The following is a 17,952-nucleotide window of genomic DNA, read 5'->3' on the forward strand; positions in this document are numbered from 1 at the left end:
GCACGGGGAAACTGTAAGGCAGACCAAGAGACAAAGCTTGCAGCCTCCAAAGGAACAGCGGAATCAGCGGCTTTAACCACCACACTGTTCGCTAGTCCACTGGGCAGAGTGGGACCCTAATTACTCACAACATGATAGTACCTGGTTTAAGACTGAAAATGGAAGCTACCTCCTAGGTGGATGGTGGAAATTCGAAGACAGCCGAGTAGCGATTCCTAAGGCCCTGGCCCTTGCTCTTGTCAAGCAGTTCCATCAGGAAACCCATATTGGCCAGACAGCTCTTGAGACTACTTTGAGCCTACATTTCTACATCCCTTTACTCTCTAGCATAGCCTGAGCAGTAGGCAAGCAATGTGAAATGTGTGCCCAGCATAACCCATGTCAGGGACCCAAGGCTGCCCTTGGGGTACAGTTTTGGGGGAGCCCCATTTGAAAATATCATGGTGGGGGCACCTGGATGGCTCAGTCAGTTAAGCATCTGACTTTGGCTCAGGTCTTGGGTTTGAGCCCTGCATCGGGCTCTTTGCTGACAGCTTGGATCCTGGAGCCTGCTTCAGATTCTGTGTCTCCCTCTCTCTCTGCTCCTTCCCTGCTCAAGCTCTCTTTCTTTCTCTCTCTCTCTCTCAAAAAATAAGCATTAAAAGAAAATAAAAAAAAAAAAAAAGAATATATGACGGTGGACTTCACTGAGCTTCCCCAGGTCCAAGTCTGTAAATATCTGTTGGTCTTGGTGTGCACCTTCTCTGGCTGGGTGGAAGCCTTCCCTACTCACATAGAAAAGGCACATGAAGTGGCCCAACTTCTAAAAGAAATCATTCCTCCATTTGGGATCCTTATCACTATGGGATCAGATCACGGGCCAGCATTCGTGGCCAAGGTGGTGCATCTGGTGGCAAAGGGGTTAAAGATCACCTGGAAGTTACACACAACATACCGACCCCAGAGCTCCGGGGAGGTGGAACAAATGACCTGAACCCTGAAGCTGCAAGTAAGTAAACTATGTCAGGAAACCCACCTATACTGGGACAAGGTGTTGCAAATTGCCTTGTTAAGAATCAAGGCGTAGGGGTCCCTGGGTGGCTCAGTAGGTTAAGCGTCCTACTTCAGCTCTGTCATGATCTCATGTTTCATGGATTCGAACCCCACGTCGGGCTCTGTGCTGACAGCTCAGATCCTGGAGCCTGCTTCGGATTCTGTGACCATCTCTCTCTGCTCTTTCTCAAATATAAATAAACATTAAAAATTAAAAAAAAAAAACTTTTTAAAAAAAGGTGTAGCCCCACTAAGCAGATGGGGTTCTCCCCTTATGAAATCCATTATGTGTGCCTTCCCTGTATTTTCAAGGGCATAAGGAGGGATCTAAATGAGACAGGGAATCTAATCCTAAGACAACAGATGTAGGCCCTTGGCTCTACCCTAACCATCTTCCACCACTGGGTTAGGGAGCAATTACCTGTGAGTCTGACCACAGAGACACTCACCCCTTTAAACCAGGAGATGCTATATGGGTGAAGGAGTGGAATGTCCAGTCCCTAAAACCCCTCTAGAGGGACCCGGTCACTGTCATTTTGTCTGCCCCTCCTGCAGTAAAGGTGGCCGAGGTGGGTCCCTTGGATTCACCACAGCAGAGTGAAGCTGGCATCTCCAAACTGGGAGTACATTCCTGATCCATCAATGCCATGCAAGCTGACCATACGGAAGAAGCAATCTGCAACTCCAGAGGCTCCGGGAGACTGCAGCCCTGCTTTAGTCACTCCGGAAGCTGACTGATCCATGCATGGCAGAAGCTTGAGGAGTCGACGGTCCGGTGGAACAAATAGACTGTCCTTATTTTCTGTATCTGTTTCCTTACTCTGATGCACTGTCACCTTTCATCTCTCACTGTTATTGTGATTCTTGCTCTACTTTTTGCCATAGGATTGGCAGAGGCCGCCCCGGCCAGCGGGGAGTGTGGTGAGAGGTTTCTGTTAGCATTCGCCTTCCTTTTGTGGATAGGATAGTTTGTTGTCATTGGTTGCTTCTAATCTGGACCTCTTCTGTAGACCTAGATTCTTCATCACGTGACCCATGTATTCACATAACCAGGTCAGGCCAGGGAGTCACTTGGACCTTACTGTACCATACCCACTTCTCATGCCAGGGAAGGGTCCTGGGGCCCTGCAGACACAATAAGACCACCTATTCTATCTGCCAACGGGAGAGTCAATACACTTGCTTTGGCCCACAATACTCCCCCAGTGAAGATTGGTTAGAAGTCCAATCCTACCAAGGGTGGGGCTGGGGGGGGGGGGGCTTGTCAGCCAGACATAAATTACTAACCCAAAGCGACCTGTGTCAATGCTGTTTGACGTCTGTGTGGTTATAAGTATTGGCCCAGGGGCATCTGTCATATGAAAAAAGCGGGCACTTGTCATAGAGGGCCCACAGACTCTTGATATACCATGCAGAGGCTTAGATTGGGAGCCGGAATACTGACTCAATGACAAATACGTGTGTGAGGAAAGCGGTTTATGTGCCTATACACCTGAGTTTTTATGCCCCAGCTGGAGCTGTGTTTCATGGGCTACTTGGAAAAAAGAAGGCACGACAGTGCTCCTTCAGAAGGGGCTACTACATCAGATTGTCGATCGAAGGCCTGTAACCCTGTTAATTTTACCATTATTAACCCAGGAGATTCCAAATGGCAATGGGGCACCTGAATTGGCATCTGGATCCATGGGTGAGGCAGAGACCCAGGGACTGTGCTATATTTCAAGAGAGTCATTACCGCCCATCCAACCATGTTCCATCAAGTCTTCCACCCCTTCTATGAAGAAATAAGAAGTAGCCCCCCTCCCACTTCAGTCACAGTAAGAAACTTGTTTCTAGCCCTTGGAGAGACATAGCCCAAACTCTAAAGATCTCTTCTTGCTATGTATGCAGGGGAACCAACATGGGGGATCAATGGCCATGGGAGGCTATAGAATTAGATCCCTGTGAAGCTTATAATGGAACAGAATACCCCAGTCCTAGTAATGGGGCTAGGCTCCTCAAAAACTCAATTATTGGGAAAAATTGCCTTGCCCAGTGGGGAAGAAAGTTCACCATTTCTGTTGGAAACATAACATGCCTAGGCCAAAGATTTTATAACTCAACCACCTGGGAAACCCAATGGTGGGGGTCCCCAGATCACCTTGAACCAGATCCCCACCCCTTGTCTAACTTCTCTCATCTCTGAGAGGCCTGGGACAATGTTGACACAGCCATCAAATGGGGGGCCCAGGTGGATTATACTGGATATGTGGAAGGACAGCCTATACAGCACTTCCCTCAGGCTGGTCAGGGTTACGTGTGCTGGAAACTATTCATCCATCCTCTCTTCCTGCTCCCACTTGCCAGAGGGGAATGTTTGGGAGTCCAAGTGTATGGGGACAGAGAGACTCAAAGGAAATGATGTGCCCTACAAATTGGCAATTGGAAAGGTGGTGAATGGCCTCCCTGGCATATAATCCAATATTATGGTCCTGTCACCTGGGCAGAGGATGGGACCTGGGGTTACCGCACTCCCATTTACATGCTAAACAGACTAATCAGACTGTAAGCAGTTGTAGAAATTATAACCAATGAAACTGCCAGGGCTCTTAAGTTACTAGCTAAACTGAGAACCAAAATGTGCAATACCATCTATCAAAATCGCTTGGCCTTAGATTACCTGCTTGCTTCTGAAGGAGGACTTTGTGGAAAGCTTAACCTGAACAACTGCTGCCTACAGATAGATGGTGAAGGAAAAGTCATAGAGGAGATCACAGATCGAAGGAGAAAGATTGCTCATGTCCCATCCAGATCTGGAAAGGTTGGGACCCCGGGGAGTTATTTGGAGATTGGTTTTCAACTCTTGGAGGATTCAAAACCCTCACAGATATTATTCTCTTGATTTTGGGAACTTGCTTAATCCTACCTTGCCTAGCTCCCCTGGTTATACCGTCTGTCTCCAGCCTCATTGAGGCAATGGTCAAAAAGAAATGGCCATGCATGTGATGATGTTATGGAAATACATACCTCTAAACCAAGGTGATGCTCTTTGACCCAAAGGAAGGGGGTTCCAGCATCAAAGGAGGAAATGTGGTAGAGTCCCTCCCTAAGGAATGTGGTGGAGGCCTCCTCAGAACAAAGGAAGGTAACGTGGCCCAATCAACTCCTATAGGCATATGCGTAGCTCTGACATTACTCTGTAACTTGGACTATGTCCGGTCAGACTGTATGTCACCATACATGGGAGACAAAGAAGTATAAATTGCATAAAAGCTACACTCCTCTGTGCCTGAGGCTCAGTTTTTTGGATATGAACCCACTGAGCCTGTGCAGGCACGACAAATAAAGTTGCGTATTGGACTGAAAAGCCTATGTGTCCCATCTCTCTGTGTGAGAATCCTGCTGCGGTGTCTCCCTCCACCTCCCCAAAGGAAGCTTGGTTTCTTCCAGTCGCTGTTCTTTACTTCCTTGGATGGCGTTATCACTCTCCCTATATTGTGAGTGCTTCTCCAAGATACTGGAGAAGATACTGAAGATTCTCCAAATCTTCCTCTTGCCCTCTCTATCCAGTCATCAGCGTTCCTGGGGTATTTACCCTTTATGTTTGCCCTTTATCCTCCATTGACAGGTGTTTTACCTTTGTAGAGACACCCAACTTCGAAGAAGACTGCGCCTTGTGTCTTTCGGCAATCTTTCTTTGCGCAAAGTCATTTACTTTTCTCGCGAGCCCGCTGAGTTGGACATAGCTTATTACCCCATGTTTGTCTTGTGTAAACTCGAGCTTCTGAATATCCGTGCGGTTTGCAGCGCAAGATTTAAGGTGCGAGAAATGGGAGTGTTTTCCGTAGGTGCTCACTGTGCCGAGCCTTTCCTGGCGACTCGCCAATAGGACTACTTCGCCTTCTGTACGTCAAGTACAGAAGGATGGCCGCCTGGGACACCCGTGGCCAGATGGGCGCGGACATATTGACTCCGGGAAAAGCCGGAAGTCCAGGCGTCCGTGCTCCGTAGAAACGCCGCTGGCCCTCGCCGGCCGCCGTCGCTGGCGGGGAGCTGGGCACGGGCGCGGCAGGAGAATTCGCGGAAGTGCAGTTAGTAGGAGGTCGTCGTGGGGTCTCTAGAAAATCAGGTCTGTGTGTGGGTCCGTCTGGGGAACAGGGTGAGAGGACCGATGTGACTGTGGGGTCCATGGGGAGAGGACGGAAGTGGGAGCCCGTGGTCGGGTGTGTGTGGGTGCAGTGCCTCTGGAGTCGGTCCTGAAGGATTGTGAGGGTCAGTGATTACACGTCTGTCGAGATCCACGTTTCCGAGTCTGTGGTCAGGGTTCGGTGCCCGTCTGTAGCGCCCAGCGACTGAGGACTAGTTTTGGAAGTGGGTTTTGTTCATGAAAGCGGTGTCCGCTTCGGATTCGGGTTTTACCCTGTGGCTCATTGACAGGAGCGAGGGCGCGCGGTTAGCGAACACAGGTGTCTGGTACAGGTTTCGGGATTATTCCAGGGTGGGGGGTGACGAGTGTTTGGGGGAAGTCCAGGTGTGTCGGCCCTTGAGAGGTTTGTGAGGGCTGAAGCAGGTGGGTGGGTGGGTTCCAACGTTTCCTTCCCTGTCAGCCCTTCCAGTCCAAGCCCTCGTTTGCCTTCCTTCCTCTCTCCCTCTCTTCCTCGGGGTCGCATCTCTTCCTCTCGACCCCCTAGATATGAGAGCTTTGTTGGAAATCGAGCATTAAACACAACCAAAGTGGTAAGGTTTCTACTAAAGATGAGGATTTTGCCCTTTCTGGAAGTTTACTGTGCGTACACATACACACACGCTTGGAAACACTTCTTTTCGATGCCACTGTAACACAAGTAAAATTATATATATATATTAAATATATATATTAAATATATATATATTTAAAGTTTATGTATTTATTGTGAGAGAGAGCGAGGGAGAGGCAGAGAGAGGGGAGAGGGAGAGAGAATCCCAAGCAGGCTTGACACCGTTAGCACAGAGCCGAAGTGGGGCTCTTTCTCATGGCTGTGAGATCGGGACCTGCGTGGAAATCAAGAGTCAGACGCTTAAGGGGACTGATCCACGCAGGCGCCCGTGTGTACAAAGTTTTGTGTGGACATGCCTTTACTTCTGGATATAAACCTGGTGTGGAATTGCTGGGTCACACGGTAAATATGTTTAACTGTTGGAGGAACCACCAGACTATTTTACAAAGTGGCTGCACCATTTTCCATTTCCACGAGCAGTTATGAGGGTTCCATTTCCTCCACATATTCATCAACGCTTGCAATTTTCTTTTTTCTTTTTCTTTTTTTTTTTTTTTTTTTACTATATCTCAATTGTGGTTTTGATGTTCATTTCTCTGAAGAAGAATGATATTGGGCATCTTTTCATGTGCTTATGCTATGCATAACTTCAAGGTATATATCTTTTCACTAAATATAGATTGTTAGCATTTCTCATAGCTGCATAATATTTCACTGGATGTGAATACTTTTATTCATTCAATTAATTCTCTATTAGCAGACCTAAAATTATACTTTTATATCAACTTGGCCTGCTTGTTCCATTATTTCTTTTGCAACTTTTACTAAAAGTGGATTTTTTTTGGATTCTAGCAAAATCTCTATTGAAAGTGTTCAATACGAAGTGTTAAGCCATTCCCCTAATAGTCAGTCATGTAACACTGCTTTAAGAAATGTGTGTTTTGGAATGCTATCTATTTAAAATTTTTTTATGTTTATTTATTTTGGACAGAGAGAGACAGAGTGTGAGCAGGGGAGGGACAGAGAAAGGGAGACATAGAATGTGAAGCAGACTCCAGGCTCTGATTGTCAGCACAGAGTCCGACGCGGGGCTCGAACTCACAAACCACAAGATCATGACCTGAGCCAAAGTCAGATGCTTAACTGACTGAGTCACTCAGGTGCCCCCAGAATGCTATCCACTTTTAGACAGAAGTCCTATAATCAGCCATCTGACCAAAAACTTATTTTTTTATACGAGAAATATTGTTTTTTTTAGTTCATAGAATGTAAGATGAAAAACTTATTTTTGGTATATGTTCGCTCAAATCTCTGAAGTTCTGACCCTTACTTAATCACATTGAAGGAACTTTTAATCATACCCTTCCTCTTCTCTGATACTGATTATTCTTATTTGATTCTTTTTTTCTCTTACTTGATTCTTTATGAAATTAACTGGGTAGCATTTCCAGAATAGGTACAGATAATGTACCGAGGTGTTACTGCTCATCCTTTTCTTGTTCTTGGCTTTAAAGAAGGTACTTTATTGTTTTACTGAACATATTTAGGACGTGTTGGATTGTTTTTATTGAATGAAATTCACAAAACAACGTTAACTATTTTAAAGTCAACAATTCGGTGGATTTTAGTACATATATAACATTGTGCCCTCACTTCTGTCTAGTTCCAGAGCATTTTTATCACTCTGAGGGGAATCCTCTAACAATTAAGCAGTCACTCTATACTCCCCTGTTCCCCCAGACCGTGACAACCACCAATCTGCTCTCTGTCTCTGTGGATTTACCTATTCTGGATATTTCATAGAAGTGGAATCATACAACATGTGACCTTTGGTGTCTGGCTTGTTTCACTTGGTATGCCTCATGGTTGTGTGTTGTATCCCGGGGTGCTCCTTCAGTGCTTAGCCAGACTATTTTGTTTACAACTCTGCCTTACCGTTCATTTCCCACTTGCACTGAGTGTAGAGATCAGCCAGAGGGAAAGCTTAGGGTCTTCTCAGGTTTTTTTCTGAGCAGGTGTCCTGCCCTGTGCATGTACTTGGCTTTATACATTCCCCAGTATGCACTGGTGCTTTTCTTTCTTTCTTCTTTATTTTTAACGTTTATTCATTTTTGAGAGACAGAGACAGAGCATGAGTAAGGGAGAGGGGCAGAGAGAGAGGGAGACACAGCATCGGAAGCAGGCTCCAGGCTCTGAGCTGTCAGCACAGAGCCCGACACGGGACTCGAACCCATGAACCGTGAGATCATGACCTCAGCTGAAGTCAGACGCTTAACAGACTGAGCCACCCAGGCGCCCCCCAAGTTGCCTCTTTCTTGATTGAGTGATCACTCTGCTGCTATAAACCTATGAGTTTAGAGTTCTTCAGAGTTACGATAAAGGTTTTGTTTTGTTCTTTATTCTGACAGTTCTTGCTTGTTTTTTTGATGTTTCTGTGGAGTTATGGGCCCTTGAAACTTCCCACTCTGTCATTGTCTTTCAGTGGGAATTTTCCTTCAGGATGTACCTGATTTGTTTTGTTTTTTTTTTTTTGTTGGTCACTAGTACTTTTTAAAGAAATAAACTGATTGCGGGGCGCCTGGCTGGCTCATTCGGAGGAGTGTGCCACTCTTGATCTTGGGGTTGTGAGTTTGAGCCCCACGTTGGGTGTAGAGATTACTTAAAAATAAATAAACAAATAAAAATCTTTTTTAAAAAAATTCACTGACTGCAAATGCAACTTAAGTGATGGCCTCTAATCCACCCCCTCCCCTCCCCAGAGATAATGGCTTTCTTTCTCTTTCTTTCTTTCTTTTAAAGATTTTACCCTTTTTTTTAAGTTCATTTAGTTTTGAGAGAGTACACGCACACGCACATGAGCAGGGGAAGGGCAGAGAGGGGGACAGAGGATCTGAAGCGAGCTCTGTGCTGGCAACAGAGAGTCTAATGTGGGGCTCAAACTCACAGACCATGAGATCATGACCTGAGCTGAAGTCAGACGCTTAACTGACTGAGCCACCCAGGCGCCCCAAGATTTTACCTTTTTAAAGTAATCTCTGTGCCCATTATGGGGCTTGAACCCACAACCCTGAAATCGAGTCACATACTTCACTGATTGGGCCAGCCAGGCACTACTGTGACTTTCTTGAACTTGGCTTATTGTTTTTTTTATTTTTTATTAAAAAAAATTTTTTTTAATGTTTCTCTTTGAGCGACAGAGTGCGAGCGGGGTGGGGAGCAGTGGGGCAGAGAGAGAGGGAGATACAGAATTGGAAGCAGACTCCAGGCTCTGAGCTGTCAGCACAGAGCCCTATGCGGGACTCGAACTCATGAACTGCAAGATCATGACCTGAACTGAAGCCGGACACTTAATCGACTGAGCCATCCAGGCGCCCCTGAACTCGGTTTATATAAAGCATGTTTTTATAGTTTCATTCAATGTGTATATAGCCAGAAAGAATAGCCTTGTCCAATATGCTTTAATTTTTTTTCCCATTGGTTTGGCTTTATTTCTTTCACATAACAATTAATGAAAATGGTTTGTTAGATAATGCTTTGCTGAGCACATTGGGTCTTCAAACTGAGCCATGTATGAAGACTTTTGAGGAGGTACACTAACACATGTGATTTTAAAGGAATAGATGTCCAAATTCTCACCTTTTACTTCTTCTCCTCCCAAACACTGACCTGTGTGAGAGGCCCCCGTTGGGGGCGTCACGCTGTGTTGTCTCTCCTTTCATGGCGCCTTTTGCAGACCCCACTTTCACTTCCTAGAAGAAAGTGCCCACACACTCACAGTCTGGTGTTTCTTTGCTCCAGAGTGCAGTAGCCTCTGGGGCTCCATACAAAGGGACAGATGGCCTTGAAATCAGGTGAGTGACAGTAGCAGTGATAGCATCTGGGCCCAGAGGAAATGTGCACTCAAAGTGAACTTACTTTTCAGCCCACAGGTCCCAGCTCTGGGAGCAAAATCCATCAAGCGAAGCAAGGAGCGGGTCTCAGGACCTGCGTGCGGTCATTTGTGGGGACACCACTGACCAGAGACCAAGATTTCTAACCAGGAATTTAGGGCAATGCAAGGAGAAACTAGAGACACAGCGTCCCCGTTACTGGCTGTTTTCCAATAACAGAAGAAAATGATTAAGGACCAGGTGACTTTATTTTATTCTTCCCTTCATTCTGTGATTGATTTTTGGAGGACTTTAAAATGCAACTGAATTAAATGGAAGAGTATACATTGGTAAATAGGATTTACATTTGTAAATAGGATTTGTGCAGAAATAGATTTAGATTCCAACTTCAATATCGAGGCAGATAGGCTCAGGAACATGTTGTTGTTAGGATCCACACTAACTCGTGTTAGAACATCCTGTGTGGGGGCGCCTGGGTGGCGCAGTCGGTTAAGCGACCGACTTCAGCCAGGTCACGATCTCGCGGTCTGTGAGTTCGAGCCCCGCGTCGGGCTCTGGGCTGATGGCTCGGAGCCTGGAGCCTGCTTCTGATTCTGTGTCTCCCTCTCTCTCTGCCCCTCCCCCGTTCATGCTCTGTCTCTCTCTGTCCCAAAAATAAATAAACGTTGAAAAAAAAAAATTTAAAAAAAAAAAAAAAAAAGGAACATCCTGTGTGACTGGAGCATCTTTTGGGCTACGTTAGCTGTCGGCTTATGTCTGATGTCTCTGATGGCCATCACAACTGGAGAATCACGATGATCACAGGATAGACCATGACTGAGGAGAAAGCAGACATCCACAAGGATGTCACTATATATTTCATGGTACCTAGGCATCCGGACCTTTGTCTAGGGGTGCTTCCTAGACGTGATATGGTGTCTTGAACTTCAACTTTCTCCTAAATGCAAAACAGGGTTCCTCAGAGGCCTCTTTGAGAATAGACCAGGAGACCTCAGTGGACACAGTTTTTTCTGGGACCATAACAAGAAGGCCCATGGATCCAGCCTTGCGGCCATCAGGGTTATTCTGAAAATAAAACCCAGGTGACCTAAGAAAATGGAAGGACTGCATGACTTTAAAAAGTCCTTATGAACAGGGGGCTGAACTGGTTGGTGTTTGAGTTCAAATACGGCAGTAGAGAGTTGAGGGTACTGTTGTTGGGTAAGGTTGTTGGGATCCAGGCAGTTTGCTTTCAAACTCCCCCTTAATGTAAGAGTACATGCTCCTTGCTCATGTTCAAAGCCAATTTCTACTGTCTCCTATTTTATTTTATTTACTAAATATTTTTAATGTTTGTTTATTTTTGAGAGAGAGAGAGACAGAGCATGAGCAGGGGAGGGGCAGAGACAGAGGGAGACACAATCTGAAGCAGACTCCAGGCTCTGAGCTGTCAGCACAGAGCCTGATGCAGGGCTTGAACCCATGGACCACGAGATCATGACCTGAGCTGAAGTCGGATGCTTAACCAACTGAGCCATCCAGGCACCCCTATTTAAAAAAAGGTTTTTTTTACATTTATTTATTTTTGAAAGACAGAGAGAGACAGCATGAGCAGGGAAGGGGCAGAGAGAGAGGGAGACAGAATCAGAAGCAGGCTCCAGGCTCCGAGCTGTCAGCACAGAGTCCGACGCGGGTCTTGAACCCATGAACCGTGAGATCGTGACCTGAGCTGAAGTTGGGCCCTTAACTGACTGAGCCACCCAGGTGCCCCTGGGCGCCCCTATTTTATTTGTTTTTTGAGATACAGTATATTTTTAAGGATTTTTTTAAAGTTTATTTTTGAGAAAGAGAGAGAGAGAGAGGAAGCGGGGGAGAGGAAGAGAGAAGAAGAGAGAGGAAACACAGAATCTGAACCAGGGTGCAGGCTCTGAGCTGTCAGCACCCTGACGTGAGGCTTGAATCATGAACTGTGAGATCAACACCTGAACCAAAGTCAGACAGTTGACCGACTAAGCTACCCAGGCACCCCATTGGAATACAGTATATTTTTAAAGTTTATTTATTTTGAGAGAGGGAGTGTGTGTGTGAGTGAGGGAGGGGCAGAGGGAGAGAGAGAATCCCAGGAGGCCCTGTGACTCAAGGCTCAAACCCACGAACTGTGAGATCATGACCTGAGCCTAAATCGAGAGTGAGGCGACTGAGCCATCCAGGTGCCATCTCCATCTATTACCTTTAAAAAAATTTTTTTTTCAACGTTTATTTATTTTTGGGACAGAGAGAGACAGAGCATGAACGGGGAAGGGGCAGAGAGAGAGGGAGACACAGAATCGGAAACAGGCTCCAGGCTCTGAGCCATCAGCCCAGAGCCTGACGCGGGGCTCGAACTCACGGACCGTGAGATCGTGACCTGGCTGAAGTCGGACGCTTAACTGACTGCGCCACCCAGGCGCCCCTCCTTCTATTACCTTTTATTTTTTATTTATTTTTTTTTTTAATTTTTTTTTTTTTTTTTTTTTAACGTTTATTTTTTTGGGACAGAGAGAGACAGAGCATGAACCGGGGAGGGGCAGAGAGAGAGGGAGACACAGAATCAGAAACAGGCTCCAGGCTCTGAGCCATCAGCCCAGAGCCCGACGCGGGGCTCGAACTCACGGACCGGGAGATCGTGACCTGGCTGAAGTCGGACGCTTAACTGACTGCGCCACCCAGGCGCCCCTCCTTCTATTACCTTTTAAATATTAACCCCATAGAACAGCCTGGATATATTTTAAAGGTAAAAAACTCCAATGATTACAGAGTTATATAGCAAAAGTATGATTCTTCTTCATGTATATATACAGCCAGTGCTTCAAATACATATATTGCAAATGTTTTTAGTTTAGCAGAATTTAATGACTACTTATTACAGAAACTTCTGATTTGTTGAATGATGCTTCACTGCATGCTTACTGAGTATTTTGTTATACGTACTTTAAACATGGATGTATTTTGCCTCTATAGCAACATAGTTTAAAAAATATCTGGGGTGACTTAGTGGCTCAGTCAGTTAAGTGTCTGACTTTGGCTTAGGTCATGATCTTGTGGTTCGTGAGTTTGAGCCCTGTGTCGGGCTCTGTGCTGACAGGTCAGAGCCTGGAGCCTGCTTCGGATTCTGTGTCTCCCTCTCTCTCTCTGCCCCTCCCCTGCTCACACTCTGTCTCTCTCTGTCTCTCAAAAATGAATAAACGTTAAAAAAAATTTTTTTTTTTTTTTTTTTAAATATCCAAAGACCTGGGGCACCTGGATGGTTCAGTCAGTTAAGTGTCTGACTTCAGCTCAGGTCATGATCTCGCAGTTCACAAGTTCAAGCCCCCCGTTGGGCTCTGCGCTGACAGCTCAGAGCCTGAAGCCTGTTTCGGATTCTGTGTGTCCCTCTCTCTCTGCCCCTCCCCTGCTCACACTATCTTTCTCTCTCTCAAAAATAAATAAACATTGGGGCGCCTGGGTGGCTTAGTCGGTTAAGCGGCCGACTTCGGCTCAGGTCATGATCTCGCGGTCCGTGAGTTCGAGCCCCGTGTCGGGCTCTGTGCTGACAGCTCAGAGTCTGGAGCCTGTTTCAGATTCTGTGTCTCCCTCTCTCTGACCCTCCCCCGTTCATGCTCTGTCTCTCTCTGTCTCAAAAATAAATAAACGTTAAAAAAAAAAAAAAGAAAGAAAAATAAATAAACATTAAAAATTTTTTTAATAAAATTAAAAATAAAACAAAAAATAATAAATTAAAAAAATATATCCAAAGACCTAAGTGTACATATGTGGCCTATGTGGTGAAAATGAGACCAACTCCCCTTATATTCCTTCCATTTCAGGAACTCCAGGAACAGTCATGTTAAACAGGACTGTGTTGTTACAGGAATCGCTGACACTGGAGGATGTGGCTGTGGACTTCACCCAGGAGGAGTGGCGGCTCCTGGCCCCCGCCCAGAAGGACCTGTACCGGGACGTGATGCTGGAGAACTTCAGGAACCTGGTGTCAGTGGGTGAGGACGGCTCCCCTGTGTCTCTCTTTTAGGGGGTTCCCAGTCAGTGGCCTTTCCTCTGTCAGCTTCAGAGAGCTCTGGCGTGTCTGTGCTGCTCTGACATGTAGGTTCTCAGTCCGTCCCCTCTGGCCCCAGATTCGAGGGTGTCATGTGCCTTTCCCGAGACAAGCCCTTTATCTTTGCCTGCCTGGAAATTGCAATTGCATGGCCCCTGACATAGAACGTTGTTCTGTGTTGGCAGACCACGGCCCAGTTCACAGAGCCTGCCTCTTCTGTCGTTTTCCACAAACAGGGTATGTGGCCAGCATGCCAGCTGCACTCTCCAGACTGGAACGAGGGGGACGGTGGATGACAGAAGATGAAACCTGCCATTGGATCTGTCCAGGTGAGAGCCAGTGGGGAAGATGGTGAGGAGGTCGCGTTTAGTCACTCAGAGTGTCACGGTTGCAAGGGTGTCTGAGGACGTGTGTCACAGAGCTCCGAGAATCTCCCGTAGAAGGGTCCTTTCTCTTTTAGGTGCTTAGAGGACCTGTCTCTGCTTGGGTTCAATTCGTGGTTGTTTCATACAGGTCTCCGTTATTTTTCTCTCTGGGTTTCTTTTTCGAATCTTCAAATCTCATCGGCCTTCTTTGCCCGGTGCTGTATCATCACCTGTTCCTTCTGCTTCCCTTGCTCCGAAAGTCGACCTTCCACACCTCTCTCCAAAGAGAAGTGTTCAATTTGAGCCCCGTCTTCTGACTAGTACCCCTTCCTGTCCCTTTGGATAACGTCATTTTCCCTTCCTAACATTCACTTCCGGTTTTGATTGGGAGTTAGGATTTCAACATGTGAATTTGGGAGGGACGTAACTTCTGATCTTCCCATCTTGCGTCCGGGCTGTGTAGAAAACCTCTCGTATCTCTCCTTTGACACCATGGCCACATGCACAGAACTTCTGATGCTATGTGTTGGGGTTTCTCCCCACACCAAGCAGTTCTTGGTGACACTGGCTGGGTGTCTTACGATTGAACTCAGTTCTGACATTATCTACCTGGAGGGTAGTGTTAGATCCCATAGGTTAAGGGCAGATCCCATGAGACTGCCCCCTGCTTTAGATATCAATCAGGTTACTCACAGCTTCTGTCTGACTTGGCTACAAATTCGAGGTTCCCATGACCTCCTGCCCCTTGAATTTGATTATTTGCTAGAATAATTCAGAGAATTTGGGGAAATATTTATTGTTTACTAGTTTGTTATAAAAGGATATGATAAAGCATACAGATGAACATCCAGGTGGGAGAGGTGTGTAGGGAGAGGTATGTGGAAAGGGGCACAGAGCTTTCATCCCTCTCCAGGCCTCTGTCTCCCCACATCTCCATGCGTTCAGCAACCCGGAAGCTCCCTGAACCCCACAGTACAGGGATTTTCTGGAGGCTTCATTACACACACGATCAATCATGAACTCTCTCTCCAGTCTCTTCTTTCTGGAGGATGGAGGGTGGGGCTGAAAATTCCAAGCTTCTAATCAGGCCTGGTCTTTCTGCTGACCAGCCCCCATCCAGCAGCCCACCCAGAGTCACCTTATTAGAACAAAAGATACTCTTATCACCCAGGAAATTCCAAGGGATTTATGAGCCCTGTGTCAGGAACTGAGGTCAGAAACCAAACATTAGAACAGAAGATGCTGAGTGCTCTTATCACTTAGGAAATTGTAAGGGTTTGGGGTGTTTTCTGTGGGAACCTGGGGCGGTGAAGTGTGTCTTTTTTCCTCAACACTTCCCTACCTCCTTAGCTCCCTTATTAAAGCCTTTTGATTTCTTAAAATTTCTCATTCTTTGTTCTCTGCCCAGACTACATCATTGCTTTTATTTCCTTGTATAATTATTCATTCTGATCTTTCTTTTAGTCTTCCTAAATGAGACTGCTGGATTCATTCCCTTGAATCTTTCCTTTTCCTTATGATAATCACCAACATTAAATCCCAACTAATCACATTACCAGTCTTATATAGGACAGAAATTTCTCTTCGATCAATAGTCTCCATAATATGCTGTCTCTTGCTTATATAGAATTTGCTTCCCTTTTCCTAAAGTCAAGGTCAACTGTATTGGAAGGAGTCTTTTTTTTTCTTTTTTTAGATTTTATTTTTTCTTTTTTAAAATTTACATCCAAATTAGTTAGCATATAGTGCAACAGTGATTTCAGGAGTAGATTCTTTAATGCCCCTTACCCATTTAGCCCATCCCCCCTCCCACAACCCCTCCAGTAACTCTGTTTGTTCTCCATATTTATGAGTCTCTTCTGTTTTGTTCCCCTCCCTGTTTTTATATTATTTTCTTTCCCTTCTCTTATGTTCATCCGTTTTGTCTCTTAAAGTCCTCATATGAGTGAAATCATATGATTTTTGTCTTTCTCTGACTAATTTCACTTAGCATAATACCCTCCAGTTCCATCCACGTAGTTGCAAATGGCAAGATTTCATTCTTTTTGATTGCCAAGTAATACTCCGTTGTGTATCTATATACCACATCTTCTTTATCCATTCATCCATCGATGGACATTTGGGCTCTTTCCATACTTTGGCTGTTGATAGAGCTGCTATAAACATGGGGGTGCATGTGTCCCTTCGAAACAGCACGCCTGTATCCCGTGGATAAATGCCTAGTAATGCAATTGCTGGGTCGTAGGGTAGTTCTATTTTTAGTTTTTTGAGGAGCCTCCATACTGTTTTCCAGAATGGCTGCACCAGCTTGCATTCCCACCAACAATGCAAAAGAGATCCTCTTTCTCTGCATCCTCGCCAACATCTGCTGTTGCCTGAGTTGTTAATGTTAGCCATTCTGACAGGTGTGAGGTGGTATCTCATTGCAGTTTTGATTTGTATTTCCCTCATGGTGAGTGATGAGGAGCATTTTTTTCATGTGTCGTTTGGCCATCTGGATGTCTGCCTTGGAGAAGTGTCTATTCATGTCTTTTGCCCTTTTGTTCACTGGATTATTTGTTTTTTGGGTGTGGAGTTTGAGAAGTTCTTTAGATTTTGGATACTAACTCTGTATCTGATATGTCGTTTGCAAATATCTTCTCCCGTTCTGTCAGTTGCCTTTTAGTTTTGCTGATTGTTTCCTTCACTGTGCAGAAGCTTTTTATTTTGATGAGGTCCCAGTAGTTCATTTTTGCTTTTGTTTCCCTTGCCTCCAGAGACGTGTTGAGTAAGAAGTTGCTGCGGCCAAGATCAAAGAGGTTTTTGCCTGCTTTCTGCTCGAGGATTTTGATGGCTTCCTGTCTTACATTGAGGTCTTTCAACCATTTTGAGTTTCTTTTTGTGTATGGTGTAAGAAAGTGGTCCAGGTTCATTCTTCTGCATGTCGCTGTCCAGTTTTCCCAGCACCACTTGCTGAAGAGACTGTCTTTATTCCATTGGATATTCTTTCCTGCTTTGTCAAAGATTAGTTGGCCATACGTTTGTGGGTCCATTTCTGGGTTCTCTGTTCTGTTCCATTGATCTGAGTGTCTGTTCTTGTGCCAGTACCATACTGTCTTGATGATTACAGCTTTGTAGTGTAGCTTAAAGTCTGGGATTGTGATGCCTCCTGCTTTGGTTTTCTTTTTGAAGATTGCTTTGGCTATTCGGGGTCTTTTCTGGTTCCATACAAATTTTAGGATTATTTGTTCTAGCTCTGTGAAGAATGCTGGTGTTACTTTGATAAGGATTGCATTGAATATGTAGATTGCTTTGGGTAGTATCGACATTTTAACAGTATTTTTTCTGCCTATCCAGGAGCATGGAATCTTTTTCCATGTTTTTGTGTCTTCTTCAATTTCTTTCATAAGCTTTCTAGTTTTCAGTGTGTAGATTTTTCACCTCTTTGGTTAGGTTTATTCCTAGGTATTTTACGGTTTTTGGTGCAATTGTAAATGGGATCAATTCCTTGATTTCTCTTTCTGTCGCTTTATTGTTGGTGTATAGGATGAAGGAGTCTTTTTAATGTGTTCCATACATGAGGATCTTTCCTTGGTTCATTGTTTGAAATATTTTCTGATTACCTTAAATGGTTTTTTGGTAGCCTTGTACACGTGGGCACCGACAGCCGTGAGCAACAACAGCAATAACAAATTATTTTCAGAGATGACTTTGTACGAGGGGAAACAAAGTTGATCAAAACAAGCAAATAAGTGTAACGTCTTGTGGGGAAAAGTCCGGGAAGATCGGTGGGACAGCAGTCGAATTGTGTGCGAGGCCCCAGAGCTGCTGGAGGAGCTGGGAGTTTAGCTGGGGCCTCTAAGCTTAGGTCTTCAGGGATGGGAGTAACTCTTTGGTAA

The 17,952-nt window shown here is 45.3% G+C and overlaps 1 protein-coding gene across 8 annotated transcripts in view; it reads left to right on the forward strand.

Moving 5' to 3' along the window:
- ZNF613 (zinc finger protein 613) overlaps nucleotides 1-17,952 on the forward strand; it is a 32,949-nt gene that overhangs the window by 7,142 nt on the left and 7,855 nt on the right. For 2 of the 8 annotated variants that reach the window (XM_086688372.1, XM_086688373.1), the window contains exons 3-4: nucleotides 13,527-13,653; nucleotides 13,895-14,038. In XM_086688372.1, the coding sequence (XP_086544498.1) occupies nucleotides 13,527-13,653; nucleotides 13,895-14,038 (271 nt within the window). Of the gene's footprint in view, nucleotides 1-5,009; nucleotides 5,141-9,690; nucleotides 9,988-13,526; nucleotides 13,654-13,894; nucleotides 14,039-17,952 lie in introns of those variants that run through there. The other 6 variants (XM_086688374.1, XM_086688376.1, XM_086688375.1 and 3 more) reach the window with 6 other exon arrangements.

The sequence above is a fragment of the Puma concolor genome, chromosome E2, assembly GCF_028749965.1.
Source record: "Puma concolor isolate L17-30 chromosome E2, mPumCon1.1.hap2, whole genome shotgun sequence".
In the NCBI taxonomy this organism is placed as follows: domain Eukaryota; kingdom Metazoa; phylum Chordata; class Mammalia; order Carnivora; family Felidae; genus Puma; species Puma concolor.